Consider the following 21,880-nt stretch of genomic DNA (forward strand, 5'->3'; position numbering starts at 1 on the left):
TTATTGTGCAATAGCGTCTGTGTTACCTAATTTATAATAATAACAATAATAATAATATTATTATTATTATTAAGTAGGTACAATTGAGTCGACTAAAAAGTACTTGATATTATATAAGAAACAAAATCAATATTTTAAATAAAATTTAAATTAAAAATATGAAAACCTTTTTTTTTTAATTTTAACATATATTTATATAATTAAATAAATAAGTTATTAAGATGTGACTTTTATGAAACTTTTGTATTCGAATAAAATGTGTAAAAGATCTTAAAATAATCGGTCTATGAATAAAAATATTTTAAATCATAAATAAATTAAAGATAATCTATTCCCCTTTCAACATATGTCGTTTTGGTGTGTTTTTGTTTGTCTTTTAAGCTCACTCATCTTCCAAAATTCTTCAATCAAAACCCTAACTAGTATGAGCTAAGGGGCCAGTAGCAACGAAGTGAAAAGGAGCACACAAAGGAGAACGAAAAAGAGAAAAGGAAAGAAGAAGGTGGGCGAGCACGAGAGAAAGAGGCACCAAGAGGTAAGTTCGTTACTTGAGAATTGAACGAATATGATGTCGAACATGATGTATTGTTGTGTTATGCTCTATTGTTTGTTGATTCCTCATTCTCCCATTCATCTCCAATCTGCACAAAATAACCAAAACCAGAGAACCTCTATTCACTCATTCTCATTCTCGGACGGTGCAAACCACCTACACCTTTCGCCTGCAGGAGACCCAAAAGCAGAACCCACACATGGTCATTCACACTGCCACCGTCAACATACGCACTCTAATCTTCTCCTTCTCCATATTTCGTTTTTCACCTTTTATTATACATTAACAGAGCCTTCACGCACCACTACTCACACCATTTTCCAGCTCCAGAATCATTCAGCTTTCATACCACTATCATTCAAAACCAATCCACGGAATAACAGAGCAAGTTCCAAAAGAGAAGCTTTTTTTTAAAAAAGAAAAAAGAAAACAGAGAAGAAAATAGGAAAAACAATCGCCGCGGGCTATGCCGCCGGCGAGTCGGAGACTCGGATGGAGGCGGTCATCGTAGCGGCGGCCAGAGGGTTGGTTTCCGTGGTGCTCGCGGACCCAGTCTCGGTGGATGGCACGGTGGCAGCGAGTAGGAGGGCCTAGGGCGTTTTTCTCTCTTGCGGAAGAAGAGAATCAAGGTTTGGAGATGAATGGGCGCCGGCGTGGACGCCGTCGACGGCTGGAATCGCTGATAACAGTCTCCGGCAAGCGGGCCCTTGCGGCCGTGAAGGGAAGTGGTGTTGTCTTGTGGTCACGCGAGGAGGAAGCCGCCCCCATCTCGCGTTGGGGAAGAAGGAAGAGAAGGATGTGTCGCTGCCGATTAAGCTCCTGGCGGTGATCGACGTTTTCGCTAGGGCCCCTCGCCGGCCAGAATGGTTGCAGCGTAGATGGGTGTTGTTTTGTTCATGCGGTGAGGTGAAAGAGAGAAGAGATCCAGGTGATTTGGGGATCTGCTTTGCTAATAGGGTTAGATTAATTAGGGTTTCTCAATTCATTTACTTGGACCAAGAGTAGGCTTCAGATCCATCCTTCTTCACGCACCTCCTCGGTTGATTTTCACCCCCATTTTGTGTGATTTGTAAAACTGTTTGTGTTTTTCTTCTCTGCGCTTATTACATCCCCACCCCCAGTTTACGTTTGCAAACCTTCATGTGCCTTTGCTGATTTGCTGATTGCACCTGTTTTTCTCAGTTCATACCTTCCATTTATTTTCATTTCATTTTCAGACTTTACTCATTGCACCCCACTATGTTTTATGCATGCATATTTTATTATTATTCATTTTTCATTTTTTATCTTCATTTTATTTTTGGCTCCTCTTTTGTTCACATGTTTTTTTTTCTAAAAATATTTAAAAATCATAAAAATTCAAAAAACTATATATCAATTAATATTGATTAAGAAATTATATATCGTTTTCAGATGGAAATAATATTTATGTAATTTAAATGGTACTTTTGCATGAATGAAAGATAAAACAATTATATCAACTATGGTAATTTAATGAATGATAAATAATTAGTTATTTGAGAATAAAAACGATAAATGATAAAAATACGGTATACTTATTTCTTAAAATTTAAAACAGTTTTTTTTTTTTTCTAAATTTAAAAACACCTATGTTACAAATGATTGAATCATAATATTAATATTTAACTATTTTATATTAGATGTGTCTATACTTATAATAATAATAATATTATTATTATTATTATTTGGTAGGTACAATTGAGTCAACTAAAAAGTACTTGATATTATAAATGAAACAAAATCAATATTTTAAATAAAATTTAATTTAAAAATATGAAAACCTTTTTTTTAATTTTAACATATATTTATATAAATAAATAAATAAATTATTAAGGATGTGACTTTTATGAAACTTTTGTATACAAATAAAATTTGTAAAAGATCTTAAAATAATCAATCTATGCCATAAGAGAATAAAAATATTCTTAAATCAAATAAATTAAAGCTAATCTATTCCCCCTTTCAACATGATGTCGTTTTGGTGTGTTTTCGTTTGTCTTTTAAGCTCACTCATCTTCCAAAATTCTTCAATCAAAACCCTAACCAGTGGGCCAATTCTCCCTCTCACTCTCTCCCTAAACATATAATTGATTTTGGTGTCGGGTTTATCTGGTACCAATTCTCTATTCAAAACTATTAAATCAAATTTATTTGCATGCATCTTTTGAAGTATCGTCTCAATCCTTATTTTACAGTAACTTTTGTGGCATGTTGTGTATTAATCTGTCCATTTTTTTCTATTTTACTGCACTATGTAGGGAAGGGGGTGTTATTGTCCCGCGTAAGTTCTGAAGCAAAAGATGCAAGCCTGTACAATGATGGGTTCTCTGCAACAATCAGTTTGGACTAAGGGGATGAATTTCCCTGCAAAGGGGTATGGCAGTACCTACGGGTTTGTACCTGAAGTGAAGTTTTGCAATATGAAGCCATGCAAAGCTTCTCCTGTTGAAGGGAGTTTAGTCACTGGGAAGCCGTCATCTCTGTCTTACTCTGTTCCTGAAATTGGAGGTAACTGTAATCTACCATCTTCTTGAAATATTGTCTTGTCCGAATGACTGTTATTTTCTTTTTTATTTGAAATGACTAACGGTTTTGCTATGCTCTATAGGTTCTTTTTCTTTTTATTTGTTGGTGTTTGATCTTATTCTCTATTTTTGTTCTTCCTTGATATTTGGCAGGGTGTTAAAAATGGCCCTTTGTTTGTTTTGGTAATCAAGTTATGTATGTATGTATTTGAGACTTAACTGTTTGGCAGATCTCTTTCACAATAATAAATAGCTTTGGACTTTGGAATAGTTGTTTCTATCTAATTTTCTCGTTTTGATGTTTAATAATTTGGCTTGGTTCCAGTATACTGGTAATTGTATATATGAGTAAATGATTTATTTTGTCCATTGAATCCCATGCAATTGCGAATATTAGGTGATGGAAGTAGCTTCCTGGACTATGGTTTGACTGAAGCCGATCCTGAGGTTCGTGCAATTATTGACAAGGAGAAGGACCGACAATTTAAAAGTCTTGAGCTTATTGCTTCTGAGAATTTTACATCTAGAGCTGTGATGGAAGCAGTTGGTTCATGCCTCACAAACAAGTATTCAGAAGGATTGCCAGGTAAAAGGTAAGGATCTGTTTGATTTAAGAAAATATAATTTTTTATGTTTGTTTTGGTAACCAGACTTCGTTCATGGAAAATGGGGCACTGTGTTTGATTTATTCATTTTTTAATAATTAAAATTTCATTACATGGAAGGTACTATGGTGGGAATGAGTACATTGACGAGCTCGAAACCCTATGCCAACAAAGGGCACTGGCTGCATTTCATGTAGATGGAAATAAATGGGGTGTTAATGTTCAACCGTTATCTGGATCCCCAGCTAATTTTGCAGTATACACTGCAGTTCTTAAACCACATGATCGAATTATGGTAAAAACTATTCGACCTATCCTTCATCTTGTTTGGCTATTCCAATTCCCAGCCCATTATTGTAATTGTTCTGATGTGCAATGGTTTGTTACCAGGGTTTGGACTTGCCTCATGGAGGACATTTGTCTCATGGATTCATGACGCCTAAAAAACGTGTATCTGCTACTTCAATTTATTTTGAATCTATGCCTTATCGACTTGATGAATCAACAGGTACTTTTGTTTTCTCATTAAAGTTATTGCAAATTTGTGAGATGACTCATTTTTTAACCCATGTTGGCATCACGATAGGTCTAATTGATTATGATATGCTGGAGAAAACTGCTATCCTCTTCAGGCCAAAGCTGATCATTGCTGGGGCTAGTGCGTATCCTCGGGACATTGATTACCCTCGCATGAGAAAAGTATGTTTTGTATATATGCAGTAATATGGAATTATATATTGCTCATTATATGGTTTTCTTTTTGGCAAGAAGCTAATCACATCTTTTATGCATGGAAAGATTGCAGATGAAGTAGGTGCTTTTCTTATGATGGATATGGCTCATATAAGTGGGCTTGTCGCTGCATCTGTACTTGCTAATCCCTTTGACTATTGTGATATTGTGACCACCACAACCCACAAGGTTTGGCTTGAGATATTTTTATGCCACACTTTTGCATTTAAAATGAAAAAGAGAAGAATCTGCATTCAGTTTGTGTACAAATTGGATGCTATGTTGCTTGAAACTCTTAAGTAAATACAATTCTTTGCTACACTTGGCACACCTGTGACATAGTCTGTTGGATATTTTCTTCTAGTCTTTGAGGGGTCCAAGAGGTGGTATGATATTCTTCAAGAAAGATCCTGTGCATGGGGTTGATCTGGAGCCTGCCATTAACAATTCTGTTTTTCCCGGTCTACAGGTAAATTAGGAATATTCTCTTAATAGTTTTATTGTAACTATTCTAATTGAGGTGCATGGATCATGTGCTCCTATGGAGTTAAGATGCACGCGTCTTCTATACCTTCCTGCTTCTGTGATTTGATAGTGATAGATTTGTCCAGGGTGGTCCTCATAACCACACAATTGGAGGACTAGCAGTTTGCTTGAAGTATGCCCAGTCTCCAGAGTTTAAAAATTACCAGAATCAGGTATATCGATTGCCCATTTCATCATTGGACATAAGGGTGTGTACATGATCATTTTAAACAGCCTTTTGGTGCATAATTTTGAATCAACCAAGGTTGCTACTCTGTCTGTATTAAACAAAAAAGTGCACCGGGCGTAGTATATAGAGTTTGGCACATGGCACTTAACACTCATAATAATACTATCCTGCAGGTGGTTGCTAACTGTAGAGCTCTTGCTCAGCGGTTAGTTGAGCATGGATATAAACTGGTTTCTGGTGGTAGTGACAATCACCTGGTTCTTCTTGATCTAAGGCCTTCTGTAAGCTTCTTGTTCCTTTCTTTAATGTGTCACAGAAAATATACTTCGTTTCCCACTTTCTTCTGCTCGTGTTTCAATGCAAAAAGGCATGATATCCGAGTTGATATATGATCATTTTTGTACGTTAGCTATGTTTCATATTAATTAACATGTTCGTCAGGGCCTTGATGGTGCTCGGGTGGAGAAAATTCTTGATATGGCTTCAATAACCCTCAACAAAAATTCAGTGCCTGGTGAGATCTTATTGCTGTGTTGTTTGTATTGCGTGCACCTTTGGCATTTATGCTTGTTCACCGTGATATTTATGTCCCATTATTTCTGACATGTGCTTACTATAAAAGGTGATAAGAGTGCCCTTGTTCCGGGAGGCATTCGCATTGGGGCACCTGCAATGACAACAAGAGGACTTGGTGAGAAAGAATTTGCACTTATTGCAGATTTAATTCACGAGGGTGTGCAAATAAGTCTTGAAGCCAAAAGTTTGGTCTCAGGAACGAAGCTCCAAGAGTTTTTGAAGTTTGTATCATCTTCTGAATTTCCTTTGGGAGAGAAGGTCTCAGAATTGCGGAGGAAAGTTGAAGCTCTTACTACTCAGTATCCGATACCCGGAGTCTAAGTGTACTGCTTAATGAGCACGTAAAACTGAGATGTTTTAAAAAATTTTGTTTAATAATCATGCTTAGATATGATGCTAAGAATATGTTGTATGTTACTATTGATGGAAAAATCTGTTTGCTGCTGCAGCAGCAACTTTACGATTACCCCATTTATAATTCGAGGCAAACAAATCCTTGATCCTTCAAATATTTCATAGGTCATGGATTTTTAGAAACAAACCTTCACAAGGATTCGAAGCATTTTGTTCCTGTAATAAGTAATAATTTTATTTGTATGATAATACCACCTCTAGAGTTTTGGTACTTCAAATATTTCTAAACAAATGTAAAATGAAAAAGCATTTTTTTTTATTGGGATGATTTAAAGTAGTTACATAAGAAGACGATTTCAATCAGTTTTATCATTTGGAAACTTAATATGATTAATATGGTGACAATTATTTAAAAAAAAAAAAAAAAAAAAAAAAAAAACTCTTGAAACCTTTATAATCTCCCTTCATTGATGTTTTCAACCAAATCATTGATGATGGCTTCTCCAGAAGATAAGACCATCATAAAATATATGGTTGCCGTGAGACCAAACGGGATTGTTCTTTTGGGACGTGGCGATTTGAGAAAGTTGTAGAAAACTTTGGATTTGCATTCGTGTAAAACAATCCAAGCCTGATATAAGTATGGATATTTACTAAACAGATCTTAGCTTATAAATTAGTTTAAGCCTTATAAAATGGTTTGTATTGAAAATAATTTATTTTGAAAATATTTTAATTTGTAATTTATAAGCTACTTTATTTATATTTTAGTTTGTATTTTTTACTTATTTTTTATTCTTTATGTTTTAATATATAGTCACACGTTTCAGAAGAGTACTCGGATAAATAATTCTATGTAAGACATTTATGTCATTCTTATTTTTTTTAAATGATTTTACAGAATTTAAATAAAGATATTAAATTTTGTTGATATACTTACCACTGTACAATAGTATAATATAATAATAACAAAGACACAAGTACTATTTACTCGTATAATTGTTAATTTCGAATGAATCCATTTATTATATTACAAGGATAATTTCTTCATTTTATTAATAATTTTGCCACAGTTCGGTTAAACCTTTTTTTTAGAATATTTCATTTAAAAAAATAAATGTTTGTTTATTAGGTAAATTTACCTGAATGACCCAAGTTGGCTTTAGGATAAATTTATATTACACAATTAAGGTAAAATTACCATAAAGTTACTGTATGCAAATCTAGGAATGACAACGGGGTGAGAGGGGACGGGAACGCGTTTCGCTATTCCATACCTATATTTAGACAAAAAATTCATCCTCATCCTCATATCCAACTTCAACGGGTATAATCTCGTACCCGTACCCGTTTTACTACTTCAATATTAAATTTAATTAATTTTTATAAAATAATAAAAATTACAATACAAGAAACATAATATTATCAAATATTCAATATTAGGAGAATGATTGTCTCTTTGATTTCAAATATTTTTAAATAAATTATAATTGTTTATATTTTAAATTAGAATACCAAACAAAATTTCATGAGAACCAAAATACTTATTAAATTTGCAAACATTAATGAAACCTAATTGATAAAATTTAAAAATATTTTTTAAAAAATATAAAAGAAAAACAAATATTCAAATTAACATATATTTTAAATGTTTGTTTACTATAATTTTTTAAATTCTAATGAATATCTTTTTTATACACTAATAAAAGTTATAACTTATAATACATCACTTGCCCAAAATGACGAAAAGAACAAATGATAAACATAATAACAAAATTTTGACTTAGATATTCTATCTTTTGAACTCCAATATATGTTGAATGGCGATAAAAAATATTCATGAAAATTACATTAAATTTTTATATTGTTGTAAATAAAAGTTATTTATACAATTATAGTGAAAAGATTACAATCGAATTTATTTGTCATCTCTACAAAAACCACCGAATAAAAGTTGTTAGTAAGTTTTCTCATATCACTCGATCAAGAGGAGTGTTGGTACCATATTCTTTCTCATTCGTACTCTTTTATTAATTAAAATTTATTAAAAGCTTCAAAATTATAAGTGAGATTCGTTAAAAGAGTAAAATCCCGTGTAATTTTGTGAATTCTAATAAACTTCAACAAATAATATTTAGCACATTCAGGTGCAATGTGACAGAAAAAATTAGTTATTACCAGTAGTATTGTTTTTATCTTGAAAAGTATTGGTACCAAGCTGTCTAGCACATAATTTATGGTTAGTTAATTTATTAAAATTAGAAAGAAAAAAAAAACTCAAAATAAAAACTGAGGACCACATATATTTATAATTTTTAAATGAATTTTAACTTTAAGCTACAATACGTCCAAAACTATTATGGTACTTCTATTTCACTTTTCAACCGGTAATAAGCGACATAGATTACCTATATGGGGCTTGAAGCCCAATCTTGTGAGTGGTTCGGCCCAAGCCAGCCCAGCCCAGCCCAGCAGTGTCTCCCTCTCTCTCTTGTTGTTTGTCATTAAAAACAACCTATAATCAGTGATTCGAAACGAAATGCACTCATCTATTTGCATCTCATAGCACAAAGAACACAGAAGGAAAGAAAGGGAAAAAGTGTGAACTTAAAAATGGTTGTGGAAGATTCACAAAAATCAACTATCACCGATGACCAAAACCCTAGCAGGGTCGACAACGACGACGAAGATCTTGAAGATGGGGAGATCCTCGAAGATGCCGACGACGCCGCCTCCGCCGCCTCCAAGCCTCCGTCCGCACTCCTCCGCAACCCCCACCCTCTCGAGAATTCCTGGACCTTCTGGTTCGACAACCGTTCCGCCAAGTCCAAACAAGACGAATGGGGCAGTTCCATCCGACCTATATACACCTTCGCCACCGTCGAAGAGTTTTGGAGGTCGAGCTTTGATCTTTTCCCTTCCCCTCCGTTCTCCCAATTTCCCTCGCTCTGGGTCTTAACCTAATTGCATCTTTCTTGATTCTTGCAAATGCTAACCCTTGTTTTTTTTTTTTTTTACTTGAAAATTGTTCAGCATTTACAATAACATTCACCATCCGAGCAAGTTGGGTGTGCGGGTGGACTTTCACTGCTTCAAGTATAAGATCGAGCCCAAATGGGAGGACCCTATCTGCGCCAATGGTGGAAAATGGACTATGACTTTCCAAAGGGGAAAATCTGATACCAGTTGGTTGTATACGGTATTGTTTTACATTACCCTCTGCTTGTGATACCAAAACTCATTTGTTTGTGGAGTATAACTTATGAATTTAATTAGCATGTGCTACTGTTGTCAGGGATTGTCATGTATGGCTAGTTATTGTTTCTAATAGCTATTCTAAAAGTCGTAATTGAAATTATTTTCTTATTGTTTGACACTGTAGAGTGTTTCGTAGTGATAGGGTTTGGATTTTATATTCTATTAGTGAGTTGGATTATACAGGAAATGAACAAATCTGAAAGGATGTTTGAGTGAAAAAAAAAAAATTACATTGAGTAGTGTATGTAAAATAAATTATCTATTTGTGACCAAACTAATAGTGCTTTTGTTTTCTCTGTTCTTGTTGCCTCTAGTTGTTGGCAATGATTGGAGAACAGTTTGATCACGGAGATGAAATCTGTGGAGCTGTTGTGAATGTCAGAAATAGGCAGGATAAAATTTCTATTTGGACTAAGAATGCTTCAAATGAAGCTGCTCAGGTGACATTTCTTTTACGTATTTATTTTGCTTGGTTTGTCTTTTCTTTATTGTCTATGGTTTCTGTAAGTTTGGAGGGAGATTTAGCTAATCTTAATTAGACACTCATGTTATGTCAGAATTATTGAGGAATGTGTATTAGACATACTTCATCTAATTTACTCTTGAACTCTCCAAGATGACTTTCTTTGATTACACTGAATATATAAAACTACATCATATTTGTTCACATTACGAGTGAGTGTCTTTGGTGACTGTCTAAACCCTACTTTACTTATGTTCGTTCTCATTACGAGTGAGGATCTTTAGTGACTTTCTAAACCTTGCTTTACTTATGCTCAAAGACGAGTTTGGGTGATAAACTTAATTAAGTAACTTCCAACAAGTTCATATAAAATGAGAGTTTGTTAATAAGTTTGACTGAAAAAAACCTTATATAGGTAAGTTTCTAAACGAAGCTTGTCATAAAGAATTTTTAGAAAGTCCATAAACCACTTTAGCATGCTTTTAAAATGTCCCATAAATCTTCTCTCAAATTCTTGTGTTAACTTGAGAAATATCAAACATTTTTCTTCTTGCAGATGAGCATTGGAAAGCAGTGGAAGGAGTTTCTTGATTACAATGAGACAATAGGCTTTATATTTCATGTGAGTGGAAATCTATTTGTGTTTATCTAATCTCAAATTGGTTAATCTGTTTCGTATTTTGGGTTTTTATTTGTGTTGCCCCGTGATCTCCAGGAGGATGCAAAGAAGCATGAGAGGGGTGCTAAAAATAAATACGTGATATGAAGTGTATAGCGTTTTAAAAGTGGTGGCAAATGAAGGATGCGGTACATTTCTTGCATGAAGAGTTGGCATTTAGATGCTCAGTAGCTGAGCTGAATTCTAAGGCCTTTTGGTCTCTTATATCTTTGTAGTACTTTCGTATTTCTTGTGCTCGGAGAATATTTCCTACTGAAGATGTTTCATCATCAATAATATAGTGATTAGGGTATGAATGTACCGTTAGTTACAAAATGGAACTAAACTTGCATCCTTGGATTGATATTTCTCTCCAATATCCACTTTTAAATCCAAGGTATGAAGCTCCTTCAAACGGAAAACTTAACTGTCAAATATTAAAATTGATGATACAAAAATATAACAGAGGCCGCCAGTTATTAAGTGCTAATACTTTTTGGTACATCTATCTAATTCCTTGTGGTTACAACTTCAGACGTTATACTATGTGTGGAATAGTAGTAGATGAGGAAAATGCGTAAGACGTTACATGTTTCCTTTTTTTTTTTTTACACTGATAGAAACATTATAATAAATACAACCAAGACATTTAGTAATATTATAATATTATAATAAACGAAATAAAGCAATAAAATAAATTGTGTACTATAAAATTGAAGCAATTCCAAGGTGCACTTTAATTAACTCATAAAAACAGCAGCCAAAACCGTGGTGCACAAGTATAAATGCAGGATTTCTAAGATTGAAATACCAACTTGAAATTATTAAATTTAAACTTTCTTAAAGCTTCCGATAATACACTTAATATTTTACTAACAACATTAATTTACATTAATTTTATGTGTTCAAAATACCCTGGAAAATGTTATGCAATATCTTAAAATTTTATTTCGACAGCTTTCATACGAACTTTGCAAGTCACATTAATATGCGTATTTTTAATATGAAGCTTTGATATGCTTCAATCAAATATTTTTGGCACATAGAACTTTTAAGAGCAATCCAAGCAATTTTCCATAAACTAAAATTAACTATTTTCACGTAAATTTATTGGTCTAAACATACTCTTTTTCAATTTAAAAACGCTATTCCACCATGTAATTCTTCTTACATATAACTTAATATTCAATAGCTTTCACAAATTAACATACCAAGAAATTTATAACAATTATAACTACAAAGAACTTTTTCGGAATTTATTCTTAGTTTTATACCAAAACTCAACAACTACAATAATTTTCACAGATTAATACATAACAAAAAATTTATATAATAATAATTTAACAGTAATGTAATAATTTAACAGATTAAGTTTGACATACTAAACTCACATCTCTCTTAAAAACAAACTTTATTCCTAGGCAGGAGAAAAAAAATTGACCTGTATGTTCCTACCACTTGTACAAAAAGAAAAGCATTGAATTCATACATGCATAGTACACACGTACGCAAAAACATTATACCAATTATTTAATCAAGAGTATCGTTTTCTGGGATATTAATCTAAATATTTACATTATAGAGAGACACGTATAAAAAGGCCTTCTACGTGTTCAAATGAATGATTTAGGATTGTAAACAAAATTGGTAGCGTGCAGTTCACCTTATTCCCAGACAAGGGTAGTAAGGCAGTTACACTCAAAAAGGCTTGATTCGACACAGTAAGTGCATTTACAATAGTGGTCTATTTCCCTGTCTAATATAAACACTTAGTAGGTAGAAAGGTATTAAACTGCATCAGTTAAAAATTTCCCCTTCTTCTCTGACTCCGTTCAGAAACTCCTCGTCTTCTACGATATACTCTTCCTTCATAAATAGACCAAGCCGCTCCAATGGGTTCTCAAACTGAGGTTTATCCCATGTGTCCAATGCAACTTTGTAGCCATTTCTGCCACCCACAGCCTTATAAGATAGCGTGCATCCACTCAAACTTTCCAGTTCTCTAATGATCTCCATATTATGTTCTATATCAACAGTTCTTTTCATCTACAAAACACACCAAATTAAACACTCAATCACACAATCAAGGAAGATTTAACTTGCAACCAATTATAAATAATGAATAAAACCTTCTCTATTGCAACTCGTGCAGCTTCTCTTTCCTTTTCTCTTCGTTGTCTTGACTCTTCCTCAGCCCTCGTTCTTGCAGCAGCCTCAGCAGTTTTAATTTGAGCTTCGATTCTAGCTCTTTCTGTTAAGCATGCAACATACAATGAATAAGTTGAGCAAATGGTTGCTTTCAGAAAACAGATGACAAATATTAAAATATAAATTACACAAAGCACGTTTTTATATAGAAAAAGTACACAGGCTAAAAGGAAAATGGACATACGATTTCACAACAGAGCATTCAAAGTTCCAAACAGTACATATGTTTCTACCAAAGAAGTTTCTATGTGCCAAGAAATATAAATGATATACTATACTCACCTTCACGCTGAATTCTTTCCAATCTCTCCTTTTCCAGCTGCATTTTTTTAGGATTACGTTTATCACCCTTAGAAACAATAATAAAAATTAGAAAACCAGACGACATTCAAAAGTATCCTTTACTGAGGAAAGAGGAGAATGTTCAGATATCAAGACACCCTGAATATAAGTCTTACATGTTCAAGAAGGGTCTTTTGCTGTGCTTTCAATATGGTATCTGCAAAGCGGCTTTTAAGCATAGCGGCACGAAGAGCCTTTTTAGGAGATAGCTGGACAGGCAAAATAGCCGTGCTCCAAACTAAAGCAAAAAAACAGATATTAGCACCATATCAATTCAAATACGAAGGTAGCAGCAGCTAACTTGATAGGAAGCGAGGTGCTGACCTTCCCCAGAAGAGGCATCAGTGGTAAAAGTTACATGCTTAGAACTAGCACAAATATGTTCACTGTCCAGAGAACTAACAGTCCCTGTGTAAAATATCAACATCAACAATATGAAATCAGCATGCATGGAAAAGATACAAGATAACTAATTATTAGAAGCTATAAATTATTCTCACCATCAGAATCCGATTTCTTCTCCATGGGTGAGGAACCTTTAGTCAGGCAATCCTGGAAGTAGGCAAAGAGTTTCTCTAAGATTTACATGTAAAAAAGATTTCTCAAAACGTATTTTGACTAATATATGGATAATAATATTTTTAGTACCTGTCTCAAAGTATCAGCACCAGATACAGTAAGGTCCCTTCCTTCCGATCCTTCAAATGATATATCTAAATCAGTAAAAAGATATAAGTCAATAAAGAAACAAGTGGCACATCAGATAAGCAGCCAGAAGAGTGTCTAACTACCTGATGACACTTGCGTTGAGTTGCTTCGAATTAGACAATGGCAGTTGGTATCACCACAAATGCTACACTTGCATGTGACAGGGCACGCAGTAGAACATGCCTTTAGCGACCCAGCAGACTGTTCTCTATCACGGTTACCTTTGCTGCCTATAGAATACACAGTTATTAGCTCCTTTCCAGAGCCAAAAACCTTCACAGCACTCTTAAAGCATCATACCTTTGTGCAAGTCTTTCTCCATAAACTTCAAAGGAATATGTGATAATTTAGGTGCCTCCACCTACAAGTTAAACATTGCCAATATAACACATTGAAAAAATAACACCAGAGAAATAAAGGAAACATGAGACTATACAAATGCATCACAGAGAAATATATTGTATAGTTGAATATTACACTTACACTAGCATCTTTGCAGGCCGATGATATACTCTTGGGAATTCCTTTCTTTTCAGATACGTGTGTGTTTTTCGGCCAGGAATCCTTATGCCGGGAATGCATTGTGTCAAGACTTCTTCCACTAGCTTCCTTGATTGTTCCAGACTCGCTTCTACTGCGTTCATCTTCACACTTCAATTTCCTGACTAGATCTTTCCATTTTCGGTCAAATATTTTACGTAGAGCCTGCGCCATCATATGAACATCATTACCGGGAGGGTTGTATGTCGTTGCATTTGAGAAAGTCAGTCTGACATCATCTGCAAAATCCTCGGTGCCCGAATAATCGTTCTTCTCCAACTTAGCTTTAATTGTTCCAAAATCCATTGGACTTTTTATGATGTTAAAATAATCTGGAATATTCAAAGCCACAGGATCTACTGGATTGTTAAACACCCAACCATATGGATGAGCCATTAAACTCTTCAGTATCGTAGCACACTGAACTGACCATTTTCGATCAACCCTCTGTCTTTTCACCTTTTGGCCCTCGTTACTATCTGGTTGTCCCCTCTTGTTGGAATTCAGCCCAGACGATTTTCCATTCGAATTAAAACGCCTTCTTTCATCAGTGTGAGACACTTCCCGTCCAAACTCACGTTTCGCCACAGAATCAACCTCCATCATTTTGGTTGAGAACTTGATCTTCAATTTAGCACTTGGTGCTATAATTTCAGTGGTAATCATGCTGATGAAATAAAAATTGAAAACCCCAACTTCTGAGACAATGGTGCGGAGTCCTTCAAGCAGGCAATGCTCCAAAATCACCTGGATTACCAGATAGCTAAATAAAATAGCGGAAATCGTGTAGAGGAAATATAGTATACAGCGTATTGTCCAAAAATTAATAAATAAATTACAAAATACAAATAGACCATGCACCGCAGGCTATTGAAGGCCAAAATCGTTAACAGTAATCAAACAATTTCCTCGACCCAGAATTTAAAAGAATTGGATCGAAACTATTAGAATTCACGAACAAATAAAAAGAACAAACGAAGACAAGAACTCCGACATGAATAACAACAACTCAGTCCATTCACGTCGAATAAAATTAAAAAATTATGAGGTTCTTCAAATCGACAAAGCGAACCAAAACTGCAGTGAATAAACAAAAAAGAAAAAGAAAAAGAAAGAACGCGCGGAATTACACCGAGTTTTAGACTAAATCCAAATTATGGTTGGAATCGAACTTACCTGAATTGCATGAGAGAGAAGAAGAGAGTGGGCTAGGAAGCCCCTCTCGCAGATCGACGCGAGGAGGGAGATGAGTCGCGCTGCCAAAACCACAGTGTGCGATGAGTGTGTGTAGCAGTGTGGTTTCTAGGGTTTTTGCTAATCGACGAGTCGCCTTGACTTTCTATTTTCCCTTTTAATTATTTATAGATACGGCTCTTGTTTTACGTCGTGGGCTTTAGTCCGCGTTTTTCTTTCTCTATTTACTGTTTTTATTTCAGAAGGAAAAAAAGGGAAATCGAATAATAAAGGTTTTTCAATTACTATTGTGATGTGATTCTTTAGCAACGAAATATCTATCAAGAGCCAATATTTATTTCATAATAAAGGAAATATCTAATACTTTTCTATCTTTAACACAATATCCCAGATTTATTTAAATTTTAAACCGCGATATATACGCCGTGGAGTGATGTCATTAATAATTAGGTACGATTACGGTTGCTTTAAGATTTTGGGCTTCCTCGGCCCGTTTCAAATTCTTGCTGCCAGCCTGGCAAATTGCAAAATGAACGTGACACCTTTATACGGCGCTTTTTCATTTGTGACACGTTATAATAAAATACACACCTCCACGTTTTTTTATTGTGCTAAAATTGCTACTATAAATAAATATTTAATTCATGATTACTTTTATCAAGGTAATACTGTATATAAAATTTACTTTTAAAATTAAGGTTGCTTGCATAATATTATAAAAAACGAGTGAATATATTCCTTCTCATTACCTTAATTCTTCTTCTGAAAGTTCTCTTTGTAGCTTTTCTATGATTGTAATCGGTTCTAAATAAGGAATAAATTAAAATATATATATATATTATCTGCGAGTAAGCACATTCAAATTCCTTCCCGTAATAATCATCAAATCTGAAAAAGTGGATTAGAATAAAATCAATAAACATTAAAATATAAAAAAAAATATTAACAATAGATCATCAAAATTAAGGAAATCACTACAACAAAAACAATATCATAAACTTTTTTACTTCTATATTTTTTTCATTTTTTAATTATCTTTTTCATTCATTTTTATTAAAGTTTGCTTTTTCTAACCATTTTATTTGTAATTCTTTTGTTTATTTGTTGTATTTTCTGAAATGAAACTTCAGAGTGTGTGTCATCTTTCTTCATACATAAAATATTTAATATTATTAGTAAAAATATTATTTTTATTTAATTTTCTTTTATCACACTATTGTACATCACTTTTATTATTATTTTTTTCTATTTTTTTTAAGTTGAATTAGGTGTATTAGATGATTACTCAAACATCTAGATGATAACATTGCGAAGTTTTCACTTCATACTTGCTTGAATTTTTCTTCGAAGTAGAAAACTTTACTCAAAAATTATATCCTATTCATAACTAACTACCCGTGATTCACATGACCATCACATTGGCACCCTTCTACTCCTATTACTATAAAAACTTCTGTATTAATTTTACGTTCTAACTTGAATCTTGGGGAACAAGTCCAAAATTCATCATAACAAAATTATTATAATCATTAAAACAAATTTGAGTTCCGTCAATCTTTTGCATTTGTAATTACTAATGTTATTGTGATGTAATTAGGAGATAAGGCCGGGCAAGCATTACAATATAGAAAATAAAAGTTATATATATCTAAATAATGAGTGATTAGATTCTCTACTGATTTTTCGTATGTTGTTTGTTTACTATACTTTCATAATACACCATAATACACCGATTATTATTAATTTTAACATTTTAAAATATATTAAAAAAATATTTAAAATACTATTATGGTGTATTTTTAATGTTAAACAAAGAACAACAAAAAAACTCAAAACTCAAATTATGAATATAAAAAAATGATTTGTTCCTGAGAGTCCGTGTCTAAAATGCAAGGTAAGTAAGAAGTAGATAGTATGAGAACTAAAATGAAAGAATGTGGTGGAGTGTGAGGGGCCATCAAAACCATATCCCAATGTAAAGGCCCGAAAGCGAAATCCCTTTATAACTATCTCTCACAATCATTTTCCAAACTTTTCATTTTCAAATCACTTTTATACTATTTTCCAATCTACCTTTCCAATAAACCTACCAAGTACCCCGAGCCATTACATTAGCACACTTTTCCCCGCACGAAACTTCCTCTCTTTCTATCCACGCTCGCACCAAAACAACAATTTGTCCAAATGGATAATGCCACGAATCATCCTTTTCGTTCTTTTCAACTTCCTTCCTGCCTTTTGACCCTACTTTCTTTCACTCAAAAATAAATTAAATATAAGCTACACAAAATATCCAACTTCTCTTTAAACCTAGTAACTAGAACTAGAAAAGAAAAAGTAAACTCGTTCTATTTCAAATTTTAATCAGTCAAAAATATAAATCTTTTCACCATGAATTTAATGATAATCTCTGATAGATAATAATATTTTAAACCACTTTTAATTTATCATTTTAAAAATAAATAAATAAATTGATTAACATATCATTGTCCAATCTCTAATATTCAAACAAATAAAAGTCGGATCCAAAAGGTTAGACAAAAGACAGAAAAATAATTTATAAAAGGAACTTCATTTTAGTATGATACATCAACTGATTTATTGTGCAATCAACAAAACTCGATCATTGGTGTAATTTTTACCCGATCATCATACTATGTTATTTCTTATTGATTTCAAGATTTGTCTTTAGAATAATCTCTTCACTACAACTCTCTATTTGCCACTTTAATTACAAAATTATAGTTTAATCACTAATATACATGAATAGACAATTATTTTTTCTATTTTCAAAAGTGTCGTACTATGATTCAGAGAGGTCAAACCTATTCAAGAGTCTTTTTCTTTAGCAAATTTAAACAGAGACACACGCAAAAAAGCATTTATTGCATATTTTCATAATATGAACTTATATCCATGCGCAAAAAGTTTTAAAAAATTAATTAAAAATGAACAGTAAAACGATAAGAAACACTAAGGTTGACATTGTATCTAGACGTAATTTACAAATTGGTACATTGTTCACTCGTATTGTTTTCGGTTTACTTATCCTACTCAAATTCATATTTTTACTTCTCATTCAACTTTAAAATATGATACATGATAAAGCTATTAATTATTACTGTTACGTTAATTCATTTCAAAAATTATATTGAAGGGAAAAAAATTACGCTGGTTACATAAGTACAAATGATATGGTAGATGAGAAACAAAAAATAGTAATATTGGTGGGGTACGTGGAATGCCAAACTAAGTTCTCAAGCATTCTATTTTGTCCTCACATTATTAATATATTAAGAATCTGCTTTTTTTCAATGCAGGGAAAAGGAGACAACTAAATAATTATGTCTATCGTATTTTCTCACCAATAAAATAAAACCCATGTTACTATATTGATTTCCTTTTCAAAGAGCCCACCCAAAATCATACATCTTATTAAATTTTATATTACCTCCTTTCCATGTGTTTAGATGTTCAAATACATAAATTAAAAAAATATTTAATGCCATTGATTTTCTTTTCTTTACTAATCATAAGAGCTAGTTAATTAGTTTGGTATAATTAAACAGTTGTCAGTTTTTATTTGATGACATTAAACTTTATTGACCATTAACAAGACGTGCTTTTAATTTTTTACTAGTTTTAATCCTCTTAATTTATTTTTGCTTTCGTACATTTATTATTTCTAAGTTTAATTCATGTTGTACTGAATAGTCAAAGTATTGTCATTAATCAAGGTAAAGTTAGACTCCCATAAATATAACACTTTAAAAGAATATAGGACAAAAACAAAATACCATAGAAAACATTTTAAATTAATTTTCATAAAAACAGTAAAATCAAACTTGTTTTTATAAGAACGGTCAAAAGAAGTATAGTAAATAACCTTTAATACTTTGACAAAAAATGTACCAAGATCACCTCTATTATGTAATTACAAGTAACATTTTTCTTTAAACTATATTACACATATAAGTAAATTTTAAATTATTTTGTATCTTGATCAATTATATAGCCCCAAAAACAAAATTAAATGTCAGTAGTAGAATTGAACGATACTAATTTATTTTGTAATTAGCGTAAACATTTATTTACTTTATTTATAAACGAGTCTAAAAGAATATTAAACAATTGTACATTTTGAACAATATATTAAATATATATTAAATAGTCGGACAATGATACTTTAACTTACTTTTTTTGACTCACTTTTAACTCACCACTTCAATCACCATTAGATCATCACATCACATCACTAAAAAAAATAAAAAAAGATGATCTAATGATAATTAAAATAATGGGTTAAAAGTGGGTCAAAAAAAGTAGATTAAAATATCATTTTCCTAAATAGTCCTTCTGTTTTACGGAACATGCTTTAAAAAATATTTAGAATATTTAGAATTCCTCAGCCGATTGATTATCAAGAGCCTCTTGCAATTTTTCACTCTTGTGCTTTAATTACTCCCTCATTAATCAATCTGTGGGATTAATTACTTCAAATTGAATTTGATCCAAATGTCAATCACATAGCTAATAAAAACAAAAGCAAGCGATAAAGTTTATTAAGATAATAATGTGCTTGTGAACTAAAATCTTTCCTTCTTTTAATAATTTTCCTTCTTAGCTGTCTTCTCCCGTGATTATTCAAAGTTTTCATTTTAATGGCAAAACACCCGACACATGAAGACCATGAGTGTTGAAGTTTGAACTTCAAAAGAAGGAAAAAACCTTCCTTTTGAATCCATCTTCAAAAGAAGGAAAAAATATCCAGAACTAGGTGCACTGCGCACACCTTAGAACATCCAACACGCAGAAGCAAGCAATTCCGCAAGAAAACTGAATGCTATGAAATTAAATAATAAAGCATAATTGAAACCTGTAAATCAATTTATTTTATTTCTAAACTTCAAATGTTTCCTTGTTACAAACAATTAAGGAGATTCCAAAAAAGATCTCTAAGCTAACCCAATTAATCAACCAATCAATAACAAAGCAAGAAATGGAGGAAATTCTCGTTTCTGCTTTCAATTTTCCCTGTTTTTTCCAATGTCAAGCTTCCAGAAACCCAGTCAACCTGAGGATCGAATTTCTGACCTGACTCAAATCTCGTCCCTTCAAAGTCCTCCCATTACCGGTGCAGACTGAGAATGCCATTTTCCCGGCCACCCTCCGCCGAACGATCTCATGCGGCGGCCTCATTTCCTTCCACTCTTCCTCCTCCTCACCGGAATCCCACCGCCGTACCCTTCTATCCGGTATATTCACAGGCTTTGATGTTGGCATCCTCCGCGGCGGGGGCAGCGCCACCTTGACTCCTTGGCGGAGGCTGTGGTCGGAGAAAACAACCTCGGATTCCGTAAACTCCTCAGCCATTTGGTTGGGTTAATGTTTTATGAATTGTTTTGGGGGTTAAGTAAGGTTTGGGAATGAAACAGTGGAGGTTTGGGGTTTTATTTATAAGAACAGGAAGGGAATCCTTGGAAACGTATAGGGTACACTTGGATTGGTTTGTGTTGTCAGATGGCGTCATTATAATTTGTTTCATTCACTGAGTCGGCTCAATTTTGTGAACAAATCCAGCTCCTAATTTTCTCCTCTGTGGGTCCCACTTTTGTTTTCTTCATTTCAATACCATCACATTTCCTTTTCTTGCAATTAACTCCTTCTGTGCCTTCTCCATAGTTAATCCCAATTTAAAATCTCACCTATTGCCTTATCTTAATTACACATGCCTTCGTCTTGGTTTTCAACTTCAATTTTGTGTCTCTACGTTTTCTAATTCTCCTCATTTACCCTATTCCATGTTTCCGAATCTAATGAATTTTTTACATTATTGTTGAATGCTGAGTTTTAATGTTTATCCAAAATAAGCTATATTGAATGAATTAAGTCAAAAGTTTATGTTTTTTTAAAACGGTAAGCACATGATTTAAATGATTACTTCATCTAAGAATTCTGTTACTCTCCAAACACAATGAATTATATACAAAAGTTGATCGCTGTTACCTACACACATAATTGTTTGTTAATTAACTGTCTAAACGAAGATCAAAGCAGAAACATAAGGCATAAGTGTGATTGCTTACACACGTGGTCACTGGTTCATCGTTATCTAAATAGCAGAAAGTTAAAACACGATTTTAACTTAGCGCGTGTCGTGGAATGATAAAAATTTCTGTACACTGTTTTCTTCTGACAAAGTAAAATTCAAATGAGAATAAATTTTTGTACAGTGTTCTTCTCTGGCAAAATAAAATTTCTGGCAAAGAAGACGTCGAGACAAGAAAAGTAGCTGTTTTTGTTCTAATCAATGCGCTATGGATGTGTATTTCTGTCAATTTATTTCCATCACACCTTTCTTATTTTTTGTGTAACCCTTTTCTAATGATGACAACTCGGAAATCAAATCCTTTGAATCGAAAGAATCT

General features: G+C 33.1%; 4 protein-coding genes across 6 annotated transcripts; 2 read left to right on the plus strand and 2 right to left on the minus strand.

Moving 5' to 3' along the window:
- Positions 1 to 326: 326 nt before the first annotated feature.
- Positions 327 to 6,327, plus strand: LOC114187885 (serine hydroxymethyltransferase 3, chloroplastic). 2 transcript variants are annotated; one of them, XM_028076282.1, is made up of 12 exons: positions 327 to 535; positions 2,833 to 3,082; positions 3,497 to 3,692; positions 3,825 to 3,999; positions 4,095 to 4,212; positions 4,291 to 4,403; positions 4,503 to 4,625; positions 4,801 to 4,905; positions 5,048 to 5,134; positions 5,325 to 5,432; positions 5,593 to 5,665; positions 5,774 to 6,327. In XM_028076282.1, exons 2-12 carry the CDS (start codon positions 2,875 to 2,877, stop codon positions 6,046 to 6,048), a joined length of 1,581 nt encoding a protein of 526 aa, XP_027932083.1. In that variant the 5' UTR covers positions 327 to 535; positions 2,833 to 2,874; the 3' UTR covers positions 6,049 to 6,327. The 2 variants fall into 2 exon arrangements, with proteins under 2 accessions (XP_027932083.1, XP_027932084.1); XM_028076283.1 differs by lacking the exon at positions 327 to 535 and adding an exon at positions 2,532 to 2,686.
- Positions 6,328 to 8,604: 2,277 nt separating this feature from the next.
- LOC114186611 (eukaryotic translation initiation factor 4E-1-like) lies at positions 8,605 to 10,882 on the plus strand. Its single transcript, XM_028074564.1, has 5 exons — positions 8,605 to 8,978; positions 9,115 to 9,280; positions 9,654 to 9,779; positions 10,359 to 10,424; positions 10,518 to 10,882. The coding sequence occupies exons 1-5, from the start codon at positions 8,695 to 8,697 to the stop codon at positions 10,566 to 10,568; spliced, it is 693 nt and encodes a 230-aa protein (XP_027930365.1). The 5' UTR covers positions 8,605 to 8,694; the 3' UTR covers positions 10,569 to 10,882.
- Positions 10,883 to 11,965: 1,083 nt separating this feature from the next.
- Positions 11,966 to 15,618, minus strand: LOC114188157 (transcription factor GTE9-like). 2 transcript variants are annotated; one of them, XM_028076708.1, is made up of 11 exons: positions 15,435 to 15,618; positions 14,202 to 15,005; positions 14,019 to 14,079; positions 13,802 to 13,948; positions 13,659 to 13,708; positions 13,511 to 13,562; positions 13,335 to 13,418; positions 13,127 to 13,248; positions 12,951 to 13,017; positions 12,590 to 12,711; positions 11,966 to 12,506 (listed from the first exon to the last, which is right to left on the minus strand). In XM_028076708.1, the coding sequence occupies exons 2-11, from the start codon at positions 14,922 to 14,924 to the stop codon at positions 12,258 to 12,260; spliced, it is 1,677 nt and encodes a 558-aa protein (XP_027932509.1). In that variant the 5' UTR covers positions 14,925 to 15,005; positions 15,435 to 15,618; the 3' UTR covers positions 11,966 to 12,257. The 2 variants fall into 2 exon arrangements, with proteins under 2 accessions (XP_027932509.1, XP_027932508.1); XM_028076707.1 differs by having other exon boundaries at positions 13,659 to 13,723.
- Positions 15,619 to 20,321: 4,703 nt separating this feature from the next.
- Positions 20,322 to 20,917, minus strand: LOC114188784. The gene has a single exon (XM_028077423.1). The coding sequence runs from the start codon at positions 20,823 to 20,825 to the stop codon at positions 20,502 to 20,504; it is 324 nt and encodes a 107-aa protein (XP_027933224.1). The 5' UTR covers positions 20,826 to 20,917; the 3' UTR covers positions 20,322 to 20,501.
- Positions 20,918 to 21,880: the final 963 nt, after the last annotated feature.

This window comes from Vigna unguiculata, chromosome 6, assembly GCF_004118075.2.
Source record: "Vigna unguiculata cultivar IT97K-499-35 chromosome 6, ASM411807v1, whole genome shotgun sequence".
Classification (NCBI taxonomy): Eukaryota; Viridiplantae; Streptophyta; class Magnoliopsida; order Fabales; family Fabaceae; genus Vigna; species Vigna unguiculata.